Genomic DNA, 26206 nt, shown 5'->3' with positions numbered 1-26206 from the left:
ACTAACTTCCTCTCCCCCTATCTGTCAACACAGCTGTGACCAATGTGCTATTTGTGAAGTGTTAGACTTGGCTGCCTGCATTTAAATAAATAGATATGTAAGCACACAATAATACCAATTTTCCAATGTAGCCTATATAAATATTTCTGATGTTATTTTTGAAAGGTTTCTTTTTAGAAAATGTAATTTTGTTGTGTCTTGTTCTTGAACAGGTCTTAAAAGCAGTCAAGGCAGAGAGATGACCTGAGTGTGGGGTCAAAATTGAATTATGAGTGTGTGCTGCCCTCCCGTGGACACAGTGAGGAACTGTAAAATAACCATAAATAACATGGTAAAATATATAAATAAATAAAAATCCAAGTTATTACCAAAATGTCATTATTATTATTGTTATTATTATTATTATTATTATTATTAGTAGTAGTAGTAGTATTGGTAGTAGTTGACCTAGTAGTAATATAAAAAGTAGTCTACCCAAGTAGCAGTGGTTATAAACCTATCATCGTTGTTATTGTTTTTTTTTTTTTTTTAATATATATACAGTATATATCTGGACCATACAAAAGACGCGAAATAAATTGTTCAAATTCTTAGGTTATCAGCTTGAATCAATGTTGAAAAATCCAACTTATAACTGAAATATAACTTTTAGCCGTTTCTCCCTGGTTGCGTTTTTTTTAGCCACGCAGTTTTTGTGTCGTTCCTGAACGCACCACAGAAGGGGCGGTACTTTAGAAGTTTTTCAGGAAGTTGTCTGATAAAAAAAAACGAAACAGTCTCACAACTTATGACAGCAGGGGAAGTTTTTCGGCTTGTCACCAGCGACCAGCAGCCTACAGTAGCGTGTTGTTAGTTAGTTAGTTAGGCGACTTGTAGCTCAGACAAGATGCAGAGCGGTGCGGGTGCCTATGGAGCCTCTTTGGCCGGCAGTGCCTTCGACTTAGCGGACTTTGTCAGGCAGCCTCAGACCATCCTGCGCTGCCTCAGCTGGGTGAGTGTGTTTATGTGTATGTGACACCACGGACGGAGACATTAGCGTTAGCAGCAGAGTTAGCCGACTGTCACTTCTACACCGACCGTATGTTAACAGATGTGCGCTTCCACAGTCGGCACAAAACACTCATGGTGGCAGCTTGTTAGCGTCACGGGCAGCTAACATCGGACATGAACTGAGGTTTAGCTCGAAACTTTGAATAAACATCGAAAAAAGGTGTAGATTTAGACGTATTCCCCCCCCCCGTAGCAGTAGTTGATATTAGCTCGTGTTTGCTAGCATTGCTCTAGTGCTGTGTCACCGCAATAATTTCTACCTTATGATGATGATGATGGACAATATTTGGTTCATTATTTTAATATTCGTAAATTATTCTAGCTTAAATGTGTACTTTAACCAGTAACAATTGAAACTCACAGCACACAGGTGTGTAAGAGTGTGAGATCAGGAAATGAAACTTTTCCAGCGTCATCTGTTGGGCTGCAAAGTTGTATTCAAATGCTCAAGTTGGGGAGGTGAAAGTCTAGTCATGTGATAATCATGATGATAATACTGAAGCTTAACTACATGGAGCTATTCAAGAAACGGTGCTTAAAAGACAATCACATTTACAGTGTAAAATAATAAAATAAATAACTTAAACCTTGTGTTTGAATCTACATCTTGCTACTAATAGCATCTGACGATGTTTATCCAGAAATAACCACTAAGATTTTATCATAACCTCAAATTAGGAACCAGCAGACAACTGCAAATCAAAATGGTCTCTGAATAGTTTGTTTGTTTTCCACCTGTTAGTCGAATTATGGACAAACTGATTTACCTTCAATGTGGGAAAAAAAAAAAAAAAAAAAGTTGATCAGCAGTAGCAGTCCCTCCCAGAAGATGTCGCTCTTTTCCTTGTAGTATAAACAGTCTAAAAATAGATGTGGAATTGAAACTCCTCCAGTGCCATCTGCTCAAGTTCACATGCCCGAACTGGCCAGACAGATGTTTTCATGTGAATTTAGATTGTGTTTTAAGGTGAAAGCTGTTTTGTAATGTGAGCCATGTGTGTGAATTACACAGCCAAACAACTGTTTGACTAAAACATATTTCACCATATCTGTCCCACTGGCAATATCATAACATACTATACTATGTCCCCTTTTTTTGGCAGTTATTTTCCATTATAGTGTTTGCAACAATCACAGCAGAAGGCTACACAAACCCGCTTACAAAGGGTGAAACCAAATGCATTTTCAATGGTGTGGACAGTGCCTGTAGCTACGGGGTTGGCGTTGGAGTCCTGGCTTTCCTGGCCTGTGTTGCCTTCCTCATCCTGGATGGCTACTTCCCACAGATCAGCAATGCCAAAGAAAGAAAATACATCGTTATAGGAGATTTGGTCTTCTCAGGTGAGGCTCTGGTTTTGCTGTAGACTTGTACCCAAACCAGAATAAAGGAAATGTACAAGTCAAGTTGAGAGGGTAATATTGTTGTGATATTTCATCTTAATCTGGCTTTTGCTCTGCTGTATTTTCTTCGTGGGACAGCGGCTTGGACGTTCCTCTGGTTCGTCTGCTTCTGTCTCCTGGCCAACCTGTGGTCCAAGACCCCTGATGGCAGCGCCACTGGTGACGCTGCTCGAGCCATCGTGGCTTTCTCCTTCTTCTCAGTCATCAGCTGGGTGAGCCTCTCTTCAATTCCTCGTGTCGCCTGCATTTGGTTAACAAATTCACTTGATCTGGCACAACTCGGCTGGTTGTAAAAGACCCATTCACTGACCGAGACCTCTCTCTTAACAGGCAATCTTGACCTACTTTGCGTATGCAAGGTATCGTCAGGGTGTGAGTGAATTCGACCAGGAGTACAGAGACCCAGCCACTGATCACACTACTCCGTACCCACCCACACCATACGCCAGCGGCCCCACCAGCTACCAGCAGTCGCCTTTCTCCCACAGTCAGGAGCAGCCAGGGGAGTACCAACCTCCAACTTATTGAAGGATAAAATTCAAATGCATGAATCCAACAAGGGAGTTTTCTTTTTTTAAATAAAGACATGTGCCAATGGTTTCATTTACAGCTCGGATTGTTTTCTGCACTCCGGTTTTCCTCCTGCAGAAAGTGTTTGCATATATTGTGTGCACTGATGTGTTTTTAGTTTGTTCCATTGTTGTAAGCTGTTTGATGCCGTCTTCACAGTGCTACACGCAGCAGTTGAACTCTGAAAATATTATTTTGTCAAAAGGAGATTGTCTTGGTAATGGAGGGGAGGAGGGTGCCATTGTTGTCTTGGAAGCAAAACACCTGATGTTACTGCAGTGCGCCAATTGTGTCTGAGTGCAATTAGAGAGCTGTCAATATCAAAGAATTAACAGGAGAGAAACAGGTTAAGATTTACTTAGTCAGCTGGTAGTATGCTTTGCATTTTTGATATGGACAGATGTTTTTTGATATATGTTACTGTTACAGTACATATATTTTAATGATTGTCAAAGTGCTATACAGCAGTTTAATGCAATAATTAAGCAAAACTGGGATTAATGTTCTATTTTTTTTTAAATCTCAAAACAAACCCATATTATTTAATCAATGGGTTCATTGAAAATGTTCCCTCTGTAACTACTGTACTGTTTTTGATTTGTTTTGTTTTGTTTTTTTTTAATCATCAACCACTGAAAAATGGCTTTAATGCACTGAAAAACACAGTTAATTTCTTTGGGGGGTTGTTAATTGCCAATATCTGATCTAAGATTGTTGATTGTAATGTTTAATCCATTTCTGCTACACTTTAGTTTAGTATTTAAGGGTGTTTTGTTTTGATGTAGCCAAACCATACAGAAATAGCTCATAAAGAGCTAATTCTGCAGTAGTTCAGTGTGCCTTATTGAGTTCAGCTCCAATGTTTAAAATAGGAAATGTTTGATTTCAGGAATTCTTTGATATTGTGGTAATTGATATATTTATTAGCTTACACAAGCCTTTCAGTCTAGGTGTATGACAATCAAACCATATTTTTTCTACATTTCTTTTGTCCTCTTGCTTTTTTTTCTTGTATTTCACATACAAAAGGTAATTGTACCTTTTCTTTTTACACTTTTGCAGTTTTTCTGTCTTGCTCAATGGCTTTACACTATTTCTCCATCAAAGTACTATACAGTATTCTGTATAACACAAGGTTTGCCAAATAAAAACTGATGTCGTTTTGAAGTTTTGGGCCCACCCATATTTTACATCCGTCTTTAAAAGGGAGAACCGGACGCTGTGCAGGCCTGTGCTCCCTTGGTAAATATTTGAGTAGTGATTGTGTTGTTGGATGAGTAGCTGGAGAGTGTAGGCAGCACCATAATGACCTTTAAACAGTAAACTTATTTCATTTACGTGTGTAATATAAGTACCTACTACACCAAAGAATATTAACATGTCAAAAATCTCGCGTTATATCAACACAATAGCAGACAGTTATTTAGATTTATTTTAAAGGTTATGAAGGGATAGGCCTGCATGAATTAAATCAACGAAGGAAAGTAGTTTTGAATGGGAGGTCTTGGTTTCATTTCGAATAATTTTAAGCGTTTATGGTAAATCAGTTAAATCCATCAAAGTCCGGACAGACGTACGCCATTCCACCACAAGACCCAATGCATTTATGATTGTTTCCGGTGGCTTGATCGTTTCGACCATAGACAAATAGTTTTCGCCTCTGTTTTGTGTCTCTTTGGTTGATGAATTTCTCATTATGGTCGTTGTTTTGTCCGTTTTTTCGTCTCTGTGCTATCTCTGTTCAAGTGAAAAGTTGGCCCACAGGACCGGTGACCCTTCAATCATCCATATAATATGTTCGTGTCATTATCTTAAGCGGGTAAGCTTTTTTTTTTTTTAATATTTTTTATTTGTTATTTTAAAACATTGTGTAGGTTTTGGGTTTTCGTGCTAGCGGTGCGCTCGTTACTTTAAAGTTACCATATTTCCCACTGCGCTTGAAGGCAGCGCTTCTTGTACGCGTACGCACGGCGCGCGCAGGCAGGCAGTGCACGATGCTGTCGTCATCGGTACACACAGGAAGTAATGGTCGGTTGTCTGCTAAACGCAAACGGAGGTAAAAGAAAGAAGGAGCAGAGGAAGAAGGCGACGCTGTAACTATGACATGTGAGCTCCAGCCGTCAGTGGACTGCGAGCTCAACATCTAACCTCTGCGGTGAGTACGAAGTGCGCTGTTACCTGGCCGCTTGTGAACGCAGCCATTTGTGATGGCACGTCCGTGTGTGTGTGTCTATGTCTATGTCTATGTGTGTGTGTTAACCTCTACAGTGCTGGCAGGACAAGGAAACAAGGTAACACACACAGGCAAATACATACACACACACATCAGGGAAATGTAGAGATGTAGCCTATTTATGTGTGTGTGGAGCATAGACTGTATACAAAGGTGTGGAGGAGGAGAGGGGGACTTCAGGTCACCAGCCCTCCTATAGAAACTAACTGCCCTATCTTGTTTATAAGATCTGTCAATGACAGTGTGTGTGTGATTATAGACTTAGACTTAGATTATAGACCCCCCAGGGGCCTCTAATATGGTGCTAAGTTACTCTTCAATGTTGTCGATCTAATTCCTCTCACTGGACAAGAAGGCAGCAAATCAGCCACACAGTGTCATGCACATCTGTTCCTTGATGTGTAGAATCTGCCTTAAAGCACTGACTGAACTATTTATGGGTCCCCCCCTCCTCTCTCTCACTCTCACTCACACACACACACACACACACACACACACACACACACACACACACACACACACACACACACACACACACACACACACACACACACACACACACACACACACACACTTTCTAGCTCCTTTATCTGCTTCCTTTGAAGCCTATCTCCCCAGATGTCATGCTTTTTTTGGTGGCACAGCAGTTTTAAAGCGGAGACGCACGCTCACAAAGTCACAGCTCAACTTCTCTCCCTGTTGTAAAGCTCCTGTTACAGAGCTGCGCAACGGCCTGTGTTGTCAGGGAGGAGCTGGGAGTGTCGCCTCTATGTTGTAGACTACATTATGTCAACTTAGGGAGGGAAATGACTCTAAGAAACTCAGAGGTCGTTTGCTTCCTAATCCACTGTTTGTTAGATCATGAGGGTACAGTTACTCATTACTAGGTTTATTATTAGGAAGCCGATGGCGTCAATATAAAACGTTTGGAGGTCACATGTATGCTGGAACTGTTACAGTTTCCTCATCTGTCACAGAAGTTTACCTAGTATAACAAGCAATTCACCTCAGAAAATACAAATTTCTTGTTTCATAATTCATGCATATTGTGTTTCTACACATCTAACTTATCTTGTCAACATTTTTTTTGGACTGAATCCCAAAGGGAGTTAAATGGGTCAGGTGAATGAACGTTACTATGAGTTCCTGTGCTGTTCACATTGCCTGTAGTGATGTTATAATCAGGTTGAACTCTGGCCTCAGAGCGTTCAAAGAACTGATTACGTCACGTGAGCGCCCTTGTTATGTAGGATCCAAGCTACCTGCATAAAGCTTTCACCTTTATGCAGGTAGACCTATTGTGCAATTAATAGGCTAAATGTTTTATTTTTTTCTAACCTCTGTACATTCACAGGCTGCCAAGATGAATGATAACTTATTGAGCTGTGTTATTATCCTGCTAAAGCCTCCCCTTTGGACTGAAAATAATCCTCCAAGTCTAGCTAAAGTTCACTAGTACTCTAACAGCCCCTAGTCATGGTTACGCTGCAAATACTCAGGGAGCAGAAGGACAGTTTGCAGCTCAGAGTTGATTTCGGAGCTCTTGAGAAGTAAAATAAATGACACAGGTTCAGCACTCTGGCAGGAGGAGACGGAGGGGTAAGTCTGTTTCAAATCAGAATCTAAACTTAAGGTTTTTTTTTTAGGTAATTAACTCCCAGCCACTTGTTGGTGGTGTGTTTCAGAGAGGATAGTTTTCTTTGCCGCAAAGTGAGCTGTCATAATGGACTGCTGTTTGGCTCGGCGCCCTCTTATGAAAGAGTCATTCAGCTCCTGCTCTCCTTTCAGAGAAATGCAGCCATGTGTAGGCCGCAGAGGGCGAAGCTCCTGAGACCAGCTTTTTGCAGTTCATGGAATTTAAAGAACATTGCACATAAGTTTTATGCTACAGAGCAGGTTATTGACCCTACAAGCGTAGAGTGCAGCAGATACACACAACATGTGCGATGGGTGGCTGAGACTCCTATAGCACATTAGCTCAGTAGTACCATGTGGTAACGTTATATGGTTTAGAATATTTCTATTACCTATACCTCACATTCACTTTGCTCTATCACATAAAGTTTTATGTTAAAATTGAATTAAACCAGGGATACAGACAGTTAGTGATTATATTTATTATTGTTGAGTTATCTACTAATTCATTTGTCTATGAATCCATCCATTAAACATCACAAAATAGTGATTTGTTTCCCATAATTTTGCAGAGCCCCAAATGACTTCCTACCGATATTCCAAAACACTAAAAATATGAATATAATAATAATTGACTGGCAATGTGTAAGATATTTTGTACAGGGCATGCATTTTTAGACTAGATTACAGTTTATTTTGTTGATTTATTGTATTTTAAATTAAAAAAGAGTAACATCAAATCCGAATCTATTCAATTAGTATCAGTATGAAATACAGAAGAGCAGCAAGTCTGCACAATGACAATGATAAACTGGAGCTTCTGCATTTTTTTAATCGGTGATTTTCATAACAAGTTGATCATCTATTTTCTATTTGATGATCAGTATTTAAAAAATCAGGGCTGTGGTTTGTGACAAAGGGAAGTCTTACTGCTCCAGGCAGCTGGTTGGGTCTTTCCTGATTTACCTGTTCACAGGTGCCGTCCCTTCATTGTCACTGAGCAGGCTCCTCCCAGCCTCCACGTTGCTGCCTGGTATTCACTCAACCTTAAGTGAACTACTTCCTTCCTTGTTTAATGTTTCACCCGGAATACTGTTACTCGTTTGAGTTCTTCCCTTAATTTAAAGTAATAATTAAGGTAGAGGGTGAGTGAATGATCTGCTGAGCTTCGGGATAGCGGTTGGATTTAGAGCTGAAGAGATTCTGCTTATGGAGAGTACGTAAGTGGAGTTTTAGAATTTGAATGTCAGGACAGTTTCATATTTTTTGAGTTTTCACATTAATTGGCAGGTACTAGGCTACAGGATTAATGAATAGTGAGGCCGAGCCATTCTGTCTTTCTTTTACAAATAGAAAAGTTGTGCTCCTAAGCAGCAAAATACATCCTTGGTGTGACTAATATGATTCCAAAATGTTGGATAATAACACATATTACTCCGTAACAGATCTTTCTTTATGACTCTTGACTTTTGCCGTTGTGACAGCATTTTCCATTATTATTTAATGATTATTTGAGGTTTACTCATGATTAAAGTATGTGATGATGTTAGAAGAGGATTTGTAAGGAACCATACATGACTTTTCTTAGACAAATGACAAATGGAAATAGTTGAGTCAGACTGCTCCTACTCGTAGAGCTACGGTGGGGCCCTGGTAGAATGAACACCACCATTTATGAGTAGAGTTATTTACAATAGGCTATAATGGTTACTATGGATTATAAAGGAACTATGAAGGAGATATGATGATTAAATATTGTAACATTTCGACAACCTCATCATGAGCACAATGGTCAGACCAGCCTGTAGCTGGAGAATGCCTCTTTACCCCACTCATTGTTTCTCCTTCAAGTTTGTCAGGTTTTCTGTATTCACACCTGAGTGATCATAGTCCTTTTGTTGTTGTTGTTTCCCATTTACGTAGTAGTATAAGTCTGTTAACAGTCAACTATCAAAAAACCAAGTGTACTTGTTGAAAACAGCAGATTTGGCTGGTTTTCTCCAGTTTGCCTGCTGTCTGTTTGTCTGTCGTTTGCAGCTGTTCATTTGACCCATGGTCTGAGACATTCCTCTGATGCACTCTAAGCAGGTCTGTTTGTGAGAGAGAGTCATTTGGTCTCGGTTTCCTGTCAGTTTAATAGTTTTACAATGGGAGGAGAAACAAAGCGTCACTTAACAAAGAACATAACTCACTATGAGCTTCTTTAAGGGTAGGTGGCAGATGCCAGTCTTGGTATTTCTGCTGCACACCCTTAAAGAGTCAAAACTATGATCCAACAGAAGTGGTGTCACCTTCTCTTTTCTGCTGTTCTCCTTTGTGACCTGCTCTCTCTGTTTTTCCCTTAAGGTCACTCCAGGCCTGCATCCCCCATGCCTGCTCCCCCAGGTTTCACCCGACTGGAGCAGAATGAGTCTATGAACCCCCTGCGTATCTCTGTAGGAGGACTCCCTATGCTGTCGTCTATGGCCAACGGCACTGACCCTCGTTTCCGCCTTAAGTGGAGGCCGATCGTGGCCGTGGCTGGCTCCCTGACCCTGATCCTGCTGCTCCTCATGCACTTCAGCACAGGCCTTCGCCCCCACTCCACCATATCACACAGCTGGAGAGCCGGTCACAGCGACAGCCAGCAGTCCGATGCCCGTTACAATGACACCTACCCGCTCAGTCCGCCCGAGCGCACGCCGCAGGGCACGCGCTACCGCATCGCAGTCATCGCCGACCTGGACACAAGCTCTCGTAGTGACAACCAGCTGACGTGGTTCAGCTACATGAGGCGGGGGTACCTGATGGTGTCACAGAGCGGCGATAAGGTGGCAGTTGAATGGGACACAGACAAGGTGGTGTTGGAAAGCCACCTGTCGGAGAAAGGCAGGGGTATGGAGCTGTCCGAGCTGGTGGCGTTCAATGGGAAACTGTACACCGTTGATGACAGGACGGGTGTAGTCTATCACATCGATGGTGATAAAGTTGTGCCCTGGGTCATCCTACCTGACGGCGATGGCAGCGTCGCCAAAGGTCAGTGTATAAACTTTACTAGACTAAAACCACTGGGGAAAAGTAGCTTAGTTTCATGTTGTCATGGTGGCTTGTGACTTCTATACATCATATATTGTGTACATACTGTGAATGTGCTATGTGAACTGCAGACGAGTGGACAATAGATTACATGAAATGAAATGGAAAATATTCTGCTGATGATACTTTTGAGCTTTGAAACAACACTATGTAGTTTCCGAACACCAATAGCCTAAACATTGGACCGGTTTTGTAAAATTCTCTTACTCCCCACCAGAATCTCTCCTAGTCAGAGTTACAGGGGAAGTCTGAGTTTGTTCAAGCTCAAGCCCAGTCTCCCTGCTCTTCTCACCCGCACTCGTGCACCCTGTGCTGGGACGCACGGCCGACCAGCCTCCCCTCCCAGAGCTCTGGTGACACACAAGACTCTGGCTAGGCTTCTCGCTTTTTTTCTTCGCCTCCTCTGACAAAACCCTCTTTGTTTTCCTCCGCCACTAGCCCGGTCAACAAATTCTCGTACTGTCCACTCCCCACCCAGGAAGGTTGCAGGTTGCATTTGCGGCACGATTCATCCTTTTAACTGTTTTTACTGTAGAAACATTATTTTAAAGAGGAACTATGCAAGTAAAGTTGCTTTTCTGCTGTTTTGCTAACCCTCCTTCCGGCCATGTGCATTTGTTTACAACGAAGTCAGTGAGAAATTAATCAATAGAGCATTGCATGTTATATATCATATATGATGTTACAACGTGTATATTTGTGTAGTTTAATCTGTCATTAACAAGAGATTTATGGGTTACGGGGCTCGTAGACGAGAGCTGGGACACCGGGACATTGATCTTGCAAGGTTGCTTTTCAGCCAAGAGACACAATAAGTGACTCGTAACAAGTTAAGCCATTTTTTATACCGTCACATTTACCCCAAAGCTGTTTTAATTATGGTAAAAATGTAGCATAGTTAAGCTCAACAAATCCTGCATAGTTCCTCTTTAAAGCAGAAGTAAGTGATATATTTGTGTTAATATAAGTCTTAAATAGTTCTATCTTCTGACAGCAATCACTTACATAGAGTGTTTGGACTGAAACAAGGGTCTGTCAGTCACTCTGCTCTGCTCTGAGCCGAGGAGAAAACATTTATCGTATCCTACAGTTTTTATCCAATGAGGAGAGAGAACGGCATGCAGGGCTGTGTGTGCAGCCAAGGGACGCCGTGAATGTGGTGACGTAGGGACGAGGACTGTTATGGTGCGTTCAAGGAAACTCGCAACTCGTGTTTTTCCGACCTGTGAAGTCATACCAGTTCGATCTGGTACGAGTTCACGGGTCGGAAGTTACGAGTGGCCGTTATAGTGACTTTCACAGGTAAAACAGGTCGGAAAAACACGAGTGGGTTGCCTGAAACGCTACAAAGTCGTAGGTTGTGACTTGAAGCTGTAATTTACGGTTTCAAAAGCCTACCTGGAACGCAGCATTAGCCAAAACGACCGGATCGCTTACTTCTGCTTTAAGTTTAAGCAACTACATAGTGTTGCTTTAACTTTAATTTTCACATCAATACTCTGCCACTTTCATTTGTTAGGGTTCAAAGCTGAGTGGCTGGCAGTGAAGGACGAGCACCTGTATGTCGGGGGTCTTGGGAAGGAGTGGACCACCACTGAAGGCGAGTTCGTCAACAACAACCCAGAGTGGGTGAAGGTGATCGGCTTCAGAGGGGATGTGAGACATGAGAACTGGGTTCCCACGTACAAATTGCTTAAATCCGCCGCAGGAATCGAGCCACCAGGTGAGGATGCTTATCCAGTCTTGCTGGAGAGTTGCTCTTTATTTCTCGCTCTTTGCTTTTCTCTTCACCACATCTGTCCGAATCTCCACAGGTTACCTGATCCACGAGTCGGCAGCGTGGAGCGACACCCTGCAGCGTTGGTTTTTCCTCCCTCGCCGTGCCAGCAAGGAGCGCTACGAGGAGACGGCCGACGAGCGGCGTGGCACAAACCTCGTCCTCAGCTGCCCGCCGGACTTCAAAAACATCATTGTGAGCGAAGTGGGTCCGCTTAACCCTACCCACGGATTCTCCTCCTTCAAGTTTGTCCCCAACACGGACGACCAGATCATTCTAGCGCTCAAGTCGGAGGAGGACGCTGGAAAGATTGCAACATACATCATGGCCTTCACGCTTGACGGACGCATTCTGTTGCCTGAAACAAAAATTGGGGATGTGAAATACGAGGGATTGGAGTTCATATAGGCGACACACACAGAGTCAGCGGGACTTGCTCCTGAGGCCACTGAACTTTGATTCTACAGTGTTTACAATTGAGCCACTGTTGAAATTAATGTACTTGCTGCTTTCTCATTGGGTTTGGAAGAGGTTCAGCTCCAGCCCTCAAAGGATCATCTTCGATACAAACTGTAATGAAACTGTCAAGTGTGGTCTTGTTTTGGGGATTTTGAGAAAATGTCGGACTGAATAATGCCAGCATGTCTTGGCGCATCATCTCCTCACCCAGGCCTGAGGCCACATGGAGGCCTTCAACAGTACTGTAACCTTTTTTAATGATGAATGTATAAAATGATTTATCAGACTGTGATTTATTTCCTAAAGCATACATTTTCAAGCACATACTGTACACTCTCAAAAGGTCAAAGGTTTTTCCCCTTTGCTCCATGCAGCATCACTCTGTACACACCATTCATGCTATTTTCAATGGAATAGCTAAAATCTTGTTTTTATTGTTCATAATGAAATCAATATTATTTGAAGGATATCTTGTGGTGAAATATGAATTATGGTGTATGTAATGTTTTTTTTGGAAGGTTAACTGAGTAAAATCTTGATTCTTATTACGTGATTCTTGTTGTATAATTCACGTTTGAATTGCGCTAAGTGTTTGAACAAAACTCAAGCAAATTTCAGCTAGAAAAGAGAAAGAGTCCAGCATCCTGATTATTCTATTTCAGATGTCAAACTAGTCTCGGAGTAAAGCAGCAGAAGGGTTAAGGAATACACTCACGCAAACCCTTCCCTTTATCGCTGCTTTCTCATTGGGTTTGGAAGAGACCCACCTTTTTTTGCACCATGGACCATGGACCGGTGGTGCAAAAAGGAGAACCCCACCTCACAAAGATAAGATGTTGAAATGGAAGCAGGGTTTTCAGTGCTTTTGTGGTGACCTAAGAATATTTAGCTAGCAAACATACTTTTATGTCCACCATCATTTGCGATCTTAGGCAGTTGATCTCCGACTCACCTGGCTTGTTCTCAAATGGGTCACAGTCAGATCCATTCTTTCCCAGTTCGGGGGTCTCTTGTAGGTTGGGGAAGCAATGCTAAAAACTCTTTTGAACGATAAGAAAGATGATTACGAACCAGTTGGGAGAATGAGGGCCCAGGCTCTGTCTCTTGCAAAATCCCGGCTCATGTTTGAAACATGTCAGTTATCATATTCACTTCCCATACATCCAGTCCAGTTTGACTTTAAATGCTGCAACTTTATCTGCAGACCTGAAGACAGTTGCCGTTCTACCCTGAAGTGACAGCTTGAGTTTTGAACCGGTTGAATATGTCACATGTAAGCAAGTTTTGCAATCCACTCTGCCAGGTGAGTGTTTTTCTGAAAAACAAAAATCTCAGCAGAGGCTCTAGAAACTTAAAAGCTGTGGCCAGTGAACTAGGTTTATCTCACTTCTTTGTATAAGAGCAGGTGTTTGTGCTCTGCGTCCATCCCCTCACAGAGCTGCTCCAACATATGCAAGTTAAGGGCATGTTCTTTGATGTGGTTAATTACTTTAATCACATCATGCAAATCGTTGTTCAGCTCAGGTGACTATTTTTTGGGTGGTCAGCGTTTCTCAATGGATTACACAGTACGTAGGCTGGCTCACATTCAGAGGCGACCTCGTTGACTCGGGTAGTGAAAGCCTTCCAGTCATGGCAGCCGCTCCATCCGTGCATACACCAACACAAAATAACCGATTCACTTGTTTTCCTGATATGTACTGTAGACATCCAAGGACTTGAATAGTTCCTTTGCTGTGGTATTGGTTGGCAACAATAAAGCACATAAAATCAGGGCCGTTGCTAGGAATTCTGGGCCCCCTGAAAGAATACTTAAGTGGGCCCCTGCTCCCTGACTTTTCCGCTTCTTTCTTAGACTACGTATGTATTATCATTTTTTATTTACTTTGTTTTGATGCTAATGCAGCATTACTATGAGTATTAGTCAGGGTCTTATCCAGAATAATTCAGTCATACAAAGATTAGACTACTGGGGTTTTTTGTGGGCCCTACTGGGCGCTGTCATCACCGTTCTCCCCTATACAACGGCCCTGCATAAAATATCCTTATGAACATCCTCCTGAAAAATATATTGCTGCTGTTGTAAGGGAGGAACAATTCATCAGTATTTAACAATATCTCCCCAATACGTGTTTTGTCTTTCCGGTGTTAAGATGATGTTTTCAAAATAAAGTAAAGTAATTACTCGTTTAATCTGACTCCATTTAAAAATAACTTTACTCTTTAAAAGTTAAAAGTTAATCAATCATTTAAAATATAAACATTTTAGAATCAATTCTATTGTTAAGAAATCTGGAATCAATCTTAGTTCAGTGATGGTATAGATTATTAAAACCACTCAGTGACCTTCTTAACATAGAAGAATAGCCCTGATGCCTGGGTTGAAGTATTCAGAGGTATAATAACATGATACTCAATCTTATCTGTCCAACTCAGAGGTTAAGGGTGTGAATAGTGCCCAGTGAAACTTACCATATAACTAAGATCTTTTAGACTAACTTAGTTCAGGGATGGCAGATATAGACTTAAACTATTCAGTGACCTTCTTAACATAGAAGAACAGCCCTGACACCTAGGTTGAGATATTCAGAGGTCATAAAATATAACTCAATGGTTAAAGGACATGATACTCAATCTTTTCTATTCAACTCAGAGGTTAAGGGTATGAATGTTACCAAATGAAACTTACCATATAACTAAAGACCAAATAAATATCCAATAACAGATTCTTAATTTTTTGGAACAAAGTCTCTGTAAGGCAATATTAGAAATTAAGGGTTAACATTCCAGTTTATTGTGATGTACAAAATGAACAAACTATAGCAAGTAGTAACAATACTTAAGAAACAGATAATGCAACACACTCGATGTGTGGGAGCTCTGGTAAGCAGATCAACTCCAAGTGAGGTTCTTGCTCTTTCCCTTAAGTATCCAACCAGAACAGAAACACCTCTAATCACATAACAATTGGGACTTTGCATGGAGATACCATTCGCATCTGGAGACCTTTGATCATCAGGGGGTCTTTTCATATGACAATGAATCACCTACACCTTTCTACTTCTCGCACTGAGACACTTGAGTGATTAGAGACAGTCATCAAATGGTGAAACTCTAACAAAGATAATTGATTAAATCACTAATAACCAAAAGGTGTAAATACACAAAGAGGTTACATCCAGGCTGAGGTAAAACTTCCATTGTTTCAGAGACAACATTTCAGGGTGGGGGTCTGACTGTCTTACACTGTCAACATCGATAGACCTATCAACCTGGATTGCTTACCACTGTGACTCATTAACTCTCGAATAACAGTTGTTCTCCCTTTTTAACTGCATCGTCCGCTGAAATTTTAATGTAATTGTCCTTGGCAGCAGGCAGGACCGACTTCACCAATAGTAAAGACCTTATATTTTACCAAGCCACTAAGAGTGATGCTCTCAGTGCAGAAACATTTGATGACGTGGTGGCCTTGGATAATTGCTTATGCTCCTGAGTTTATATTTTTTCTTTCAAAAAATTCTAGAGGCTGTCTTTTAATGCAGGGTACTTGGTCTGTATAGCGAAGCAGTTTTTTTTTTTTTTAATACTTTATTGCAAGGTTTCTCACCTTCACAAACATAATCATAATCATTTAATTTTCTTAATTGTACCTTGCATTTTTTTTTTCAAGTATATATTCCAAAGTAAATAACAAACAATAAAATAAACAAACGATAAGATCAACAAACATATATGCAAACTGATGCTTCCCAAATGTGAATCTCAAAAATAGAAAACAAACAAACAAACAAGCAAACAAAAAAGATAAGGATAAATAAGTAAGTTAATAATAACTAACATCAACTAATGAGAAAATAAGCAGTGGTGCATGTGTACGTGTTCATGTGTCTGTATGTGTATGTATACATGTGAACATCAGTGTTGGGGTGGGGACCATTTAGTTCATCTCCTTAATTTGATTGAATATTTCCACTGTTTTTGTCAGCCTTTCTTTACTGTATAACTTATTCCAAATATGTATTTGTTCCCTATTTATAAAAGTTAATCTTTCCATCTCTAGACATTGTTCCGTTGTTGCTACCCATGCTCTTAATTTGGGTGTATTTGATTGTTTCCATGCTTTGGTCACCTGCTTCATGGCAGTTACTCTTAATATATTGAAAAAATAAATGTCCTTTGCTCTTATCTTTCCTTTAAAAAAAATACCTAACCAATGATGTACCTGCAAAGGCTCTTTAAGCTCAAAAATATACTTCAGGCTTTCCTTAACTCCTTCCCAGTATGTTGTTAATACTGGGCATGTAAAAAACATATGCATATAATTCGCCTCCTGTTCTCCACATCTTCGCCAACATCCATTATCTAATCCGGGGAAACATTTCTTGAGATTTGCAGGTGTGATAAAGAATCTCATACTCACTTTCCATGAAAACTCCCTCCAGTATTTGGATTGTGAGATTCTGAAATTTTCACCTAATGTTCTTCTCCACTCTTCTGTTGTTATGTTAATTTTTAAATCCTTTTCCCACTTCTCTTTTATGTTACTCTCTACCTCGTTATACTTTTGCAAAATCTTATACATTTTTGACAAATTTCCTTTATTTGTACTCCTATTTTGCGTCATATATTTAATCAATTCATGCTCTGATGTCCCCTCATTTAGAAATCTACTCACATAGCTTCTGACCTGCAGGTACTTAAAGAAGTGTTTCGATTCTAATTCATATTTGCTAGATATAATATCATATGAATTTATTGTGTAGTTTGTAATTAACTGTGAATATTTTATCAGTCCCTTTTTAGCCCAACCGAGCGAAGCAGTTTTGAAGGGTTCATGGCTTCGTTGGAGGGCCGGTCGCCGCATTACACAGACAGAGCTCCGTCTGAGCATGTGAATCGCCTGTTTCAGTGAACACGCAATTTCAATAGGACTTTTGATATTTTCCTTTAAATGCAGCTTTCTTTTTGTTGGTAATGTTCAGGTCTTCTGTCGTCTCTTCGATACAACTGTGTCAGGTGTGGTCTTGCTTTTTGGGATATTGAGAAAATGCTGATCCGAATGAATAATGCCAGCATGTCTCAGGCCCGAGGCCACATGTGGCCTTAAACAATACTGCAACCTTATATAATATACTTATGTTCTATTCAGTTGTTACCTAAGTAAATTCTAGTCTTGTTGTGTAATTAACATTTGCATTTGCAAGCAAGTCTCGACTAGAACAAAAAAAGAAAATAAGCCCAGCATCCTGATTATTCTCCTTTAAATGTCAAACATGTCTCAGCAATATAGGACGGTGAACGAATACACCCACCCATCCAAACCACTCAACCCCTCTCCTATAAAGCAGTGAGATTTGTGTAACAGATTCCAAACTCAACGGAACATTCGGAGGGCATTTCATAACCAAGGAGAAGAAGGTAATGTGGATTTATTGCATTATCTTTCAAGTTAAACCCAGCATTTTGTGCTTTTTATCAATAAAATTATGTTCAGTTACATTAGCTGTTGCATTGAATCATATCCGTTTGTACAGAAAGTACAGGCAGGGACTGTTTTCTATTCATGTGTACGCAAAAAAAATCCAAAAACAAAACTGTCGTTCAAGGCTTGGTGCTGATAAAAATATCCAAAGTATAATAAACATGCAGTAAAGTAAAGTGAACATTTTTCTCTGCCTTTTTTTCTTTGCTTTTGTTTTGTTTGTCTTTGCATACTGTACCTGGGTCAGAGTCCTTCAGTGGTGTTTGGAAATGCTCAAGTCTCAAAACATGAGGACTCTGTGGCTGCTGCTACTTCTCCATGTCTCAGGAAATGCATTCAGACTTGATTTGTTCAGTGAGTCATCTCAAGCACCCAATTGCACTTATTTGCACGAAAACTGTGTAAATAGTCATTCATTCAGTAATTCAATAATGTATGATGATTGTGTGACAGTACTTTGCCATGCCTATATTATGCACTTTTATGAACATATTCTGATCATAAACATTTAAGATGATGCTCTGTATTTTATTTATTTGTATAACCTCTGTGCATACAGAACCAAACCCTGAACCTCAGGAAGGAGACGTGAGGCTTTCTGGCTCCAAGAAAGTTTCAGAGGGCCGTGTGGAGGTCTTCCATGATGGACAATGGGGAACAGTGTGTGACGACAGCTTTGGCATGGCTGAGGCCCAGGTTGTGTGTCGTCAGCTCCACTACTACGGGGCAGAATCTGTCTCCAGAAAAAATTATGAAGGAGATGGTGAACTTTACTTCTGATTATCCCCCACCAGAGGGCAGTGAAATTATTGTTGAGTGAGGAGTTGTGATTTGAGGTTTAGTGCACTTGTGCCAACAATTCAGTTGCATTGACTCTGTTTAATGTATTAAACACTATCACAATAAACAAACATATTCCCTTTTATTTTACATCATACAGTAAGCTCTGGACCCATTTGGCTGGATGATATTGGTTGTAATGGAACAGAGTACCATCTGTTCACTTGTGCTTTCAAAAGCTGGGGAGTAACCGACTGCACCCACAAAGAGGATGTTGGAGTTATCTGTCAAACGCGAAGTAAGCACTGAAATACTTTCATATAAGCTTGTAAAACAAAAGTTGATTTTTGATCTTCATATTTGTTCTGTGTCATATATTCATTTTGCTGATTTATGATTCCAGGCGATTCTAGGATCCACACGGATGACATACACTGGCTGGACCACAGCTTCAGTTTGTCTGATGACCTTGGCCAAGTATTTGACAGTGGACATGGCTGCGACTTCACAATCACAGTCAACAGTGCCACTGGAAACAGACAGGAGGACGGGACAATGGAATTGAAGGAAACAACAATTTGTGCACACAAAATGATCCTTTCACATTTCCCCCTCTTTAATGCTTCAGGGACGAAAACCAACATTAGGGTCGACATCAGCGAGGCCTGCCAACCGTATTTCACCCCCTTCATCAGGTATACTAATACTGAAATACTGCTAGTAATAATAATAATAATAATAATAATAATAATAATAATAATAACTTTGTGTAGCACCTTTCAAACTATTTGGCTTTACGATGAAAATTACAGACAATAATAAGATGGAAATTAAAAGAGGATAAAATAAAATATCATAAAATAGTCAAATGGAATAAAATAAAATGAATGAAATAAATATATATATATACTGTATATTGCTCCACAGCTTTGTGTGGATGTAAATAAAAAGTAACACACCTGAAACCTAACATACTAGAAATCTAATGAATATTCTTCAATTTCATTCTCAATAGATACCTGTATACCCGCAAGATTGATGTGGTCTTCTACTCAGCACAATGTCTCCACTGGATGGCCTCTAAGTTTGGGGTGAAGCAGCTGACGGAGGACACAGGTCGGCTGTTGTCTAAAGTCCTTCCCAGAGATTATACATGTCACACTGCTGTGTCCATGTACAAATATGCAGAGGAGACTGGGGACATGGTCCTCCAGGAGAACTGCCTTCAGTACCTGGCCTGGAACTTTAAAACGCTGGCAGACTCTGAAGCTTGGGCCAGCATCTCAGTGAAACTCCTTGGAGCCCTTCTAAGCCGCTCAGATCTGTTGGTGATTGATGAGTTTTCTCTGCTCCTCACCGTAGAACGCTGGATCACAGAGAAGAATGACTCAATCAGTTTGGAGAACAAAATTTCCCTGTTGAATCATATTCGTTTCCCTATGATTCCTGCAGAGCAACTGAATGAGCTTGTGTCCCGATCTGTTCTTTATAGCACTTTTAAGCAACTGTATCAAGAAAAAATGTTGAAAGCATTCCAGTTTAATAGTCTCTTCTTCAGCAAGCTTGATTTTGACCGAGACAACTACCCGCTTGGTTGTAGATCCTGGGCAGGTAGTAAGCCCAGGATCTACAACAACAGACCATGGAGCTTTTCATTCTCATCGGCAAACTCATTCGTACGCTCATTCTCTTATAGACATGAAAGAGACAGGTCACGTGTTCCTCAATTCAGCACACCTATCCACAACAGCCTGATGTTTATGGCAAACAAGATTCAATGGAAGACGACTGTCTTCACCAAGCAGGATGAATGTTCAAAAGAAGGGGTGACATGCACGTCTCTCCCCGCGGTATGGCTGGCTCGCCAAAACACCATCATGCCGGACAAGCTCAGCTTTCGTAACCGTCTCGTGCTGTTGTGCAAAAGCATCTTCATCTGTCACGTTCAGGACATCAAGGACGATCTAGCTTATGTTGCTTCAAATGATACCCAGCTTGCCTATCCCTGTCCTAACAATGAGTACTCCTACCACGTGGTAGTGGTACCAGTGTATGAAGTGTGACCAGTGTGATCATTTCATTTTAATTTTTAAAAACTCCCACCTGATCAGTTTGTCAGGTTGTCATTTAATGGATCACAATCAAATACTTCCAATATGTGACAGGATTCTTTTGTTTTCTTCATAAATGTCTTGTTGATTAAATACAAGTGTATCATCTGACAATGATTTAAGTCATATAGAATCAGTAATATTCTTATGTTCTTCTTTTAACAGGAAATAAATAAAGTCATTTCTGCATTCCTTCTTGTGTATGTCAGCACCTTTCTTTTAAAAGACCAAATGTGTCTGGATAGAAGACAGATGAAATGACAAGTGTAAAACTGGCCAAATAAAATTAATTAACTGACTGATTCGTAGCTTTTTTCTCCTGGGCATTGAGTGCCACATTTTGAAGGCCAAATTTACAGTTTAATAAAAGTCAGCCAAAGGTTTTTGCCTGGTCCCGTCCAGTCAAAAATACAATCTGACTGACAAGAACCTTGCTGCTTTAATAATGACGTCATGACCTCAGCTCACTCATGGAGTTGCATGGGTTCATGTGTTTATGGTGCTGATAAATAGCAGATTAAATGCTTTTCTGTACAACGTATCTAGGGTACCTGCAGGGATTGCTCTATGGGCTCTTTGCACAGCTCCACTACTTCCTGAACTTAATGCTGCTCCTTTATTTCCTATCTTACATTATTGGACAACCTGGTTAATCCAGGTGTGTCTGACCATTGTGACTAGTTTCAGTTTGCATCACCTTCATGCATGTGCCTTTTCAAAATTTCAAAGGCTTCCCTCTTCGCTCAGCATCACTCTGTACACATGTATCATGTTATTTTTAGTGGCTTGATAAAATATTTTATTCTTCATAAGAATCAACATTGTTTGAAAGGTGTTGTTGTATACTGTATGTAATGTTCTTTAAAAAAGCTGACTAAGTAAAAACTTGTTGTGAGTTTTGTTGTGTGATTCATATTTGGATTGCGTTATAAAACTGGTTGAACAAAACTCAAGCAAGTCCTGACCCGACCACAAAGAGTTGTGCAACATCCCATTTTTCTTCTTTTACTGTGAAATGAAACTCAAGAAAAGCAAAAGGAGAGGAAAAGGGAAGTGACTACACGGACCCTCTCCCCCTGCCTCGTTCCTTTGTTGCAGACTTCAAGAGCAGTGAGATTTGTGTTGTGACTCCAGACAAGACAGCACATTCTGAGATCAACACTTTACAACAGAGAAGAGAAGAAGGTAATGTGACTTTTTTGCATTGTCTTTCAGGTTTAACCTAACATTTTTGTGCATTTTTTACAGTTACATTAGCTGTTGCATTAAAGTACAGGCTGGGGCTATGGTGGTTTTGTATTCAGCTCTTGTATGTAAAAAAAAAAAAAAAATTACAGCTGGATGCAACAATAACAACAAAATACATTTCATGCATAATAAATGTAAAGTGAACCTTTTTCTCATCCGTTTTCTTGTTGTCTTTTTTTTATGTTTTTGTTGTTTGTTCACCGCATGCCTGGATCAAAATCCTTCAGTGGTGGTTGGAAATGCTCACATACCGAAACACACGCACTCTGTGGCTGCTGCTACTCCTCCATGTCTCTGGAAATGCATTAAAATTTAACCTGTTCAGTGAGTCATCTCAAGCACTTTGTTTGTATTTGCATGAAAAATTAGAAAAAACTTTTTTGAAAAGTAATTTATGCAAATATACCAAAATCATATAAATATTATATAAAATACTTTGCCATGCTTATTATGCACTTTTTCTTGTATAATCTGACCATGAACATTTAAGATGATACTCTGTAGATTATTTGTATAACCTCTACCTGTCCTGTGCATACAGAACAAAAACCTGGATCTCAGGAAGGAGACGTGAGGCTTTCTGGCTCTAAGAGCATTTCAGAGGGCCGTGTGGAGGTCTTCCATAATGGACAATGGGGAACGGTGTGTGACGACGGCTGGGACATGGCTGAGGCCAAGGTTGTGTGTCGTCAGCTCCGCTTCCCGGGGGCAAAATCTGTCGCCATTGGACAAGACTATGGAGGTGAACTTTACTTCCAATTATCCCCCACCAGAGGGCAGTGAAATTATTGTCATGAGTGAGGAGTTGTGATTTGAGGTTTAGTGTACTTCTGCCAACAATCCAGTTGCATTGACTCTGTTTAATGTATTAAACACTATCACAATAAACAATCATATTCCCTTTTATTTTACACCACACAGTAAGCTCTGGACCCATTTGGCTGGATGATATTGATTGTAATGGAACAGAGGACTATCTGTTTTCTTGTGCTTTCAAAAGCTGGGGAGTAACCGACTGTACCCACAAAGAGGATGTTGGAGTTATCTGTGAAACAGAGAGTAGGTATCAAAATACTTACAAACCTTTAAGTTTGGGAAACAAAAGTAGATTCTCAATCTTCATATTTGTTTTCTGTTAAATATTCATCTCACTGATTTATGATTCTAGGCTCTAACTGGACCAGCACAGATTCTACACACAGGCTGGACCACAGCTTCAGTTTGTCTGATGACCTTGGCAAAATATTTGATGGTGGAAATGGCTGTGACTTCACAATCACAGTCAACAGTGCCACTGGAAACAGACAGGAGGACGAGACAGTGGAAATGATGGAAACAACAATTTGTGCACACAAAATGATCCTCTCACAGTTCCCCCTCTTTGAAGCTTTGGGGGAGAATAACAACATTAGTGTTGACATCAGTGAGGCCTGCCAACCGTATTTCACCCCCTTCATCAGGTATAATGAAGCTGATATGATTTGTATCGTTTCAACATACATAATTCACATTTATACCACTCCACCGTTTTTTATGCATAAATTAATAGTAAAATGACCAGAAACCTAATGCACCTAAAATCTAATAAATATCCTACAATTTGTTTCTCAATAGATACCTTTACACCCGAAAGATCGATGTGACCATGTCTTCTGTCCAATGTCTCCACTGGATGGCCTCTAAGTTTGCGGTTAAGCAGCTTATGGAGGAGACAGCTCGCCTGTTCTCCAAAGTCCTTCCAGAAGACACTTCATTTCAGACTCAGGTGTCCATTTTCAAATATGCAGAGGAGACTGAGGACATGGTCCTCCAAGAGACCTGCCTCCAGTTCCTGGCCTGGAACTTTGAAAGTCTGACAGAATCTCCAGCTTGGGCCGACCTCTCAGTGAAACTCATTGGAGCCCTTCTAAGCCGCTCAGATCTAGTGGTGCCAGATGAGTATTTTCTGTTCCAGACTGTAGAAGACTGGATCACAAAGAAGAGCGACTCCATCAGTTCGGAGAACCAGATTGACTTGTTGAATCGCATTCGTTTCCCTATGATCCCTGTGGAGAAACTATATGACCTTGAGTCCAACTCTTCTCTTTACAGCAGTTTCAAGCAAATGTTCCAAGAAAAAATGTTGAAAGCATACCAGTTTAATGTTCTACTCTTCAGCCGTCTTTCATCCAAATTCAACACAGATGATGGCTACCTGTCTAGGATCTACACTGCTAAACCATGGGGTGTTTCATTCTCAGGGGAGACAACATTCACAACCCGAGGTCCAACAAATCAATTCCAGAGAAGGCGTGATGGTGTATATGGTTCTCAATATTACCATTCGGGTCAACGGCAGAGTGAAATAACACGCAGCAAGTCTTTCGGTACACCTATCCACAATAGCCTGATGTTTACGGAAAACAAGATTCAGTGGGAGGCAAATGTCTTCAAGCAGCAGTATGAATGTTCAAACCGAGGGCTGCGCTGCATGTCGCTCCCCATGGCAAGGCTGGTTCCCCAAAGCCGCATCTCACAAAGCAACATCCTCTTTCGTAACCGGCTCCTGCTCTTGTGCCAAGGCAGGTACATCTGTCAGGTTCAGGACTTCAAGGTCAATCTGGCTTACATCGCTGCAAATGATACCCAGTTTGCCTATCCCTGTCCTGATGACCAGTACACCTACCAGTTTGTAGTGAGACCGGAGTATGTCTGAATAAGATAAGATCCTCCGTCTGATCCGTTTGTCAGGTTCTCATTTAGCAGATTGCAAACAAATACTGCCAATATTATCTGAGCGACTGATTCTATTTTTCATAAATCTGTTGTTGATTAACTGCAAATGTATTACTTGACAATGATTCAAATCATATAAAATCAGCATTATCTTAATCTTCTTTTTAAACAAGAAATAAATAAAGTGATTTCTACATTCTTTTTTGTGTGTGTGTGTCAGGACTTTTCTTTTCAAATACCCAAATCATCTAGCCTGACAAGCCAGACTATATCATTAAATGGAGCAAATATTTTTGCTGCCGCTAGGGGGCGTCTAGATTTCTAGGCTACAATTCATCCAGAAAGGAGAGAGATGAAATGGCAGGTGTAAAACGGGCCAAGTTAAATTAATCATCTCACTGGTTTATAGCTTTTCTCCCATGTGTTTTACCCTACTACATTTTGAGAGCCAACTTAACATTATAATATAAGTCTGTTGTTTTTGCCTGGTCCCATCCAAAACATAATCTGACTGTGACATGAACCTTGCTGCTTTATTAATATCTGCTGTCATGACCTCAGCCATTTAACTGCCGTCCAATTTACTCAAGGAGAAGGCTTATGTGTAGTGGAATGATAAGCAGATAAACTGCATTGTTTTGTTGAAACTTCAATGTTGTGCTGCTGACAAACTAGATGATGAAATCAATACCATCGCCAACTTAACTGGCTACAGTCAGGACCCCGTTAGCTTAGCACAAGAGCTGAAAACAAGGGGAAATTACCCCTCTGTTTGGTTGTGTCACTTCTATCAGTTAATGTTGTTGTTGTGACTATTGTTACATGGGTGTTAGCATGGAGTTAACACCAGTCTGCTTTTCGACTGTCTTCAATGGTGGGGAGGAAAGTCAGTGTTAATTTAAAGCAGAAGTAAGCGATTCGGTCGTTTTGGCGAACTTCCTGTCAGCAGATGGAGTTAGCAGTCCCCGCCCTCGTCCCTACGTCACCACATGCACGCGCATCCCTTGGCTGCACACATAGAGAGGACCGCCCCTTTATGCCGTTCTCTCTCCTCATTGGATAAAGGTTGTAGGATACAAGGAAAGTTTTCTCCTCGGCTTACAGCAGAGCAGAGTGACTGACAGACCCGTGTTTCAGACCAAACACTCTATATAAGTGATTGCTGTCGGAAGATATAACTATTTAAGACTTATTCCGCTTACTTCTGCTTTAAGTCAGGGGCATGACATTTAAATTACAACTGTTGTCAGCCGCCATTCCACTTCTACACTGAAATCGGCAATATACAGTAAACACCTTTTGCAAAGAACATGTCCCACCTGTCGAACACTGATTTATTCACCAGGATTTACACCAGATCCTACTATGCACTCTTGATAAATGATAGGCACTGACAAACACAAGCATATAACTTTTTGTACAACACATACAGTAAACATACTGCACACATGGACAGATTTCTTTAGCTAACTTCAATCGTGTAGCCTAGATGTATTCCTTAGTTTCCCTCTTTTGTGTGACATAATTTGATGTCAGATTTATCATCTCACTTTTGCCAAGTGGTATGAAAACAAACATACTTCAAATGTGTCGGCTTTATTCTTCATCAGATAAGATGCAGAATGTGAAATGATTTGTGTTAAGAGGGTTTGATTTAAGACACCATT

The 26206-nt window shown here is 40.6% G+C and overlaps 3 protein-coding genes across 4 annotated transcripts; all 3 read left to right on the top strand.

The window, feature by feature from the left end:
• Positions 1-769: 769 nt before the first annotated feature.
• Positions 770-4188, top strand: syngr2a (synaptogyrin 2a). The gene is made up of 4 exons (XM_083978180.1): positions 770-991; positions 2154-2391; positions 2530-2663; positions 2782-4188. The coding sequence occupies exons 1-4, from the start codon at positions 887-889 to the stop codon at positions 2977-2979; spliced, it is 675 nt and encodes a 224-aa protein (XP_083834306.1). The 5' UTR covers positions 770-886; the 3' UTR covers positions 2980-4188.
• Positions 4189-4325: 137 nt separating this feature from the next.
• Positions 4326-12705, top strand: cant1a (calcium activated nucleotidase 1a). 2 transcript variants are annotated; one of them, XM_083977200.1, is made up of 4 exons: positions 4326-5176; positions 9236-9904; positions 11484-11687; positions 11779-12705. In XM_083977200.1, exons 2-4 carry the CDS (start codon positions 9259-9261, stop codon positions 12147-12149), a joined length of 1221 nt encoding a protein of 406 aa, XP_083833326.1. In that variant the 5' UTR covers positions 4326-5176; positions 9236-9258; the 3' UTR covers positions 12150-12705. The 2 variants fall into 2 exon arrangements, with proteins under 2 accessions (XP_083833326.1, XP_083833325.1); XM_083977199.1 differs by lacking the exon at positions 4326-5176 and adding an exon at positions 6667-6853.
• Positions 12706-17577: 4872 nt separating this feature from the next.
• LOC310989866 (scavenger receptor cysteine-rich type 1 protein M130-like) lies at positions 17578-24680 on the top strand. Its single transcript, XM_083977018.1, has 11 exons — positions 17578-17621; positions 17933-18039; positions 18245-18448; positions 18626-18763; positions 18869-19160; positions 19481-20522; positions 22052-22148; positions 22366-22566; positions 22746-22883; positions 22993-23284; positions 23439-24680. The coding sequence occupies exons 2-11, from the start codon at positions 17955-17957 to the stop codon at positions 24517-24519; spliced, it is 3570 nt and encodes a 1189-aa protein (XP_083833144.1). The 5' UTR covers positions 17578-17621; positions 17933-17954; the 3' UTR covers positions 24520-24680.
• Positions 24681-26206: the final 1526 nt, after the last annotated feature.

Source organism: Trachurus trachurus (assembly GCF_905171665.1).
Source record: "Trachurus trachurus genome assembly, chromosome: 8".
In the NCBI taxonomy this organism is placed as follows: Eukaryota; Metazoa; Chordata; class Actinopteri; order Carangiformes; family Carangidae; genus Trachurus; species Trachurus trachurus.
Note: the sequence above shows the minus strand (reverse complement) of the source record. Positions and strands in the feature narration are given on the sequence as shown.

What these genes read in the sequence shown, in the direction of transcription:
- LOC310989866 (XM_083977018.1), top strand. Translation starts at nt 17,955, where the DNA reads ATGCTCAAGTCTCAAAACATGAGGACTCTGTGGCTGCTGCTACTTCTC. An exon ending in TAGTGGTACCAGTGTATGAA is followed by an intron (nt 20,523 to 22,051) that starts GTGTGACCAGTG and finishes AAAATCCTTCAG; the next exon opens with TGGTGGTTGGAAATGCTCAC. An exon ending in CATTGGACAAGACTATGGAG is followed by an intron (nt 22,567 to 22,745) that starts GTGAACTTTACT and finishes TACACCACACAG; the next exon opens with TAAGCTCTGGACCCATTTGG.
- cant1a (XM_083977199.1), top strand. Translation starts at nt 6,814, where the DNA reads ATGACACAGGTTCAGCACTCTGGCAGGAGGAGACGGAGGG. An exon ending in CGATGGCAGCGTCGCCAAAG is followed by an intron (nt 9,905 to 11,483) that starts GTCAGTGTATAA and finishes TTCATTTGTTAG; the next exon opens with GGTTCAAAGCTGAGTGGCTG. An exon ending in CGCAGGAATCGAGCCACCAG is followed by an intron (nt 11,688 to 11,778) that starts GTGAGGATGCTT and finishes GAATCTCCACAG; the next exon opens with GTTACCTGATCCACGAGTCG.
- syngr2a (XM_083978180.1), top strand. Translation starts at nt 887, where the DNA reads ATGCAGAGCGGTGCGGGTGCCTATGGAGCCTCTTTGGCCGGCAGTGCC. An exon ending in TCCTGCGCTGCCTCAGCTGG is followed by an intron (nt 992 to 2,153) that starts GTGAGTGTGTTT and finishes TTTTTTTGGCAG; the next exon opens with TTATTTTCCATTATAGTGTT. An exon ending in AGGAGATTTGGTCTTCTCAG is followed by an intron (nt 2,392 to 2,529) that starts GTGAGGCTCTGG and finishes TTCGTGGGACAG; the next exon opens with CGGCTTGGACGTTCCTCTGG.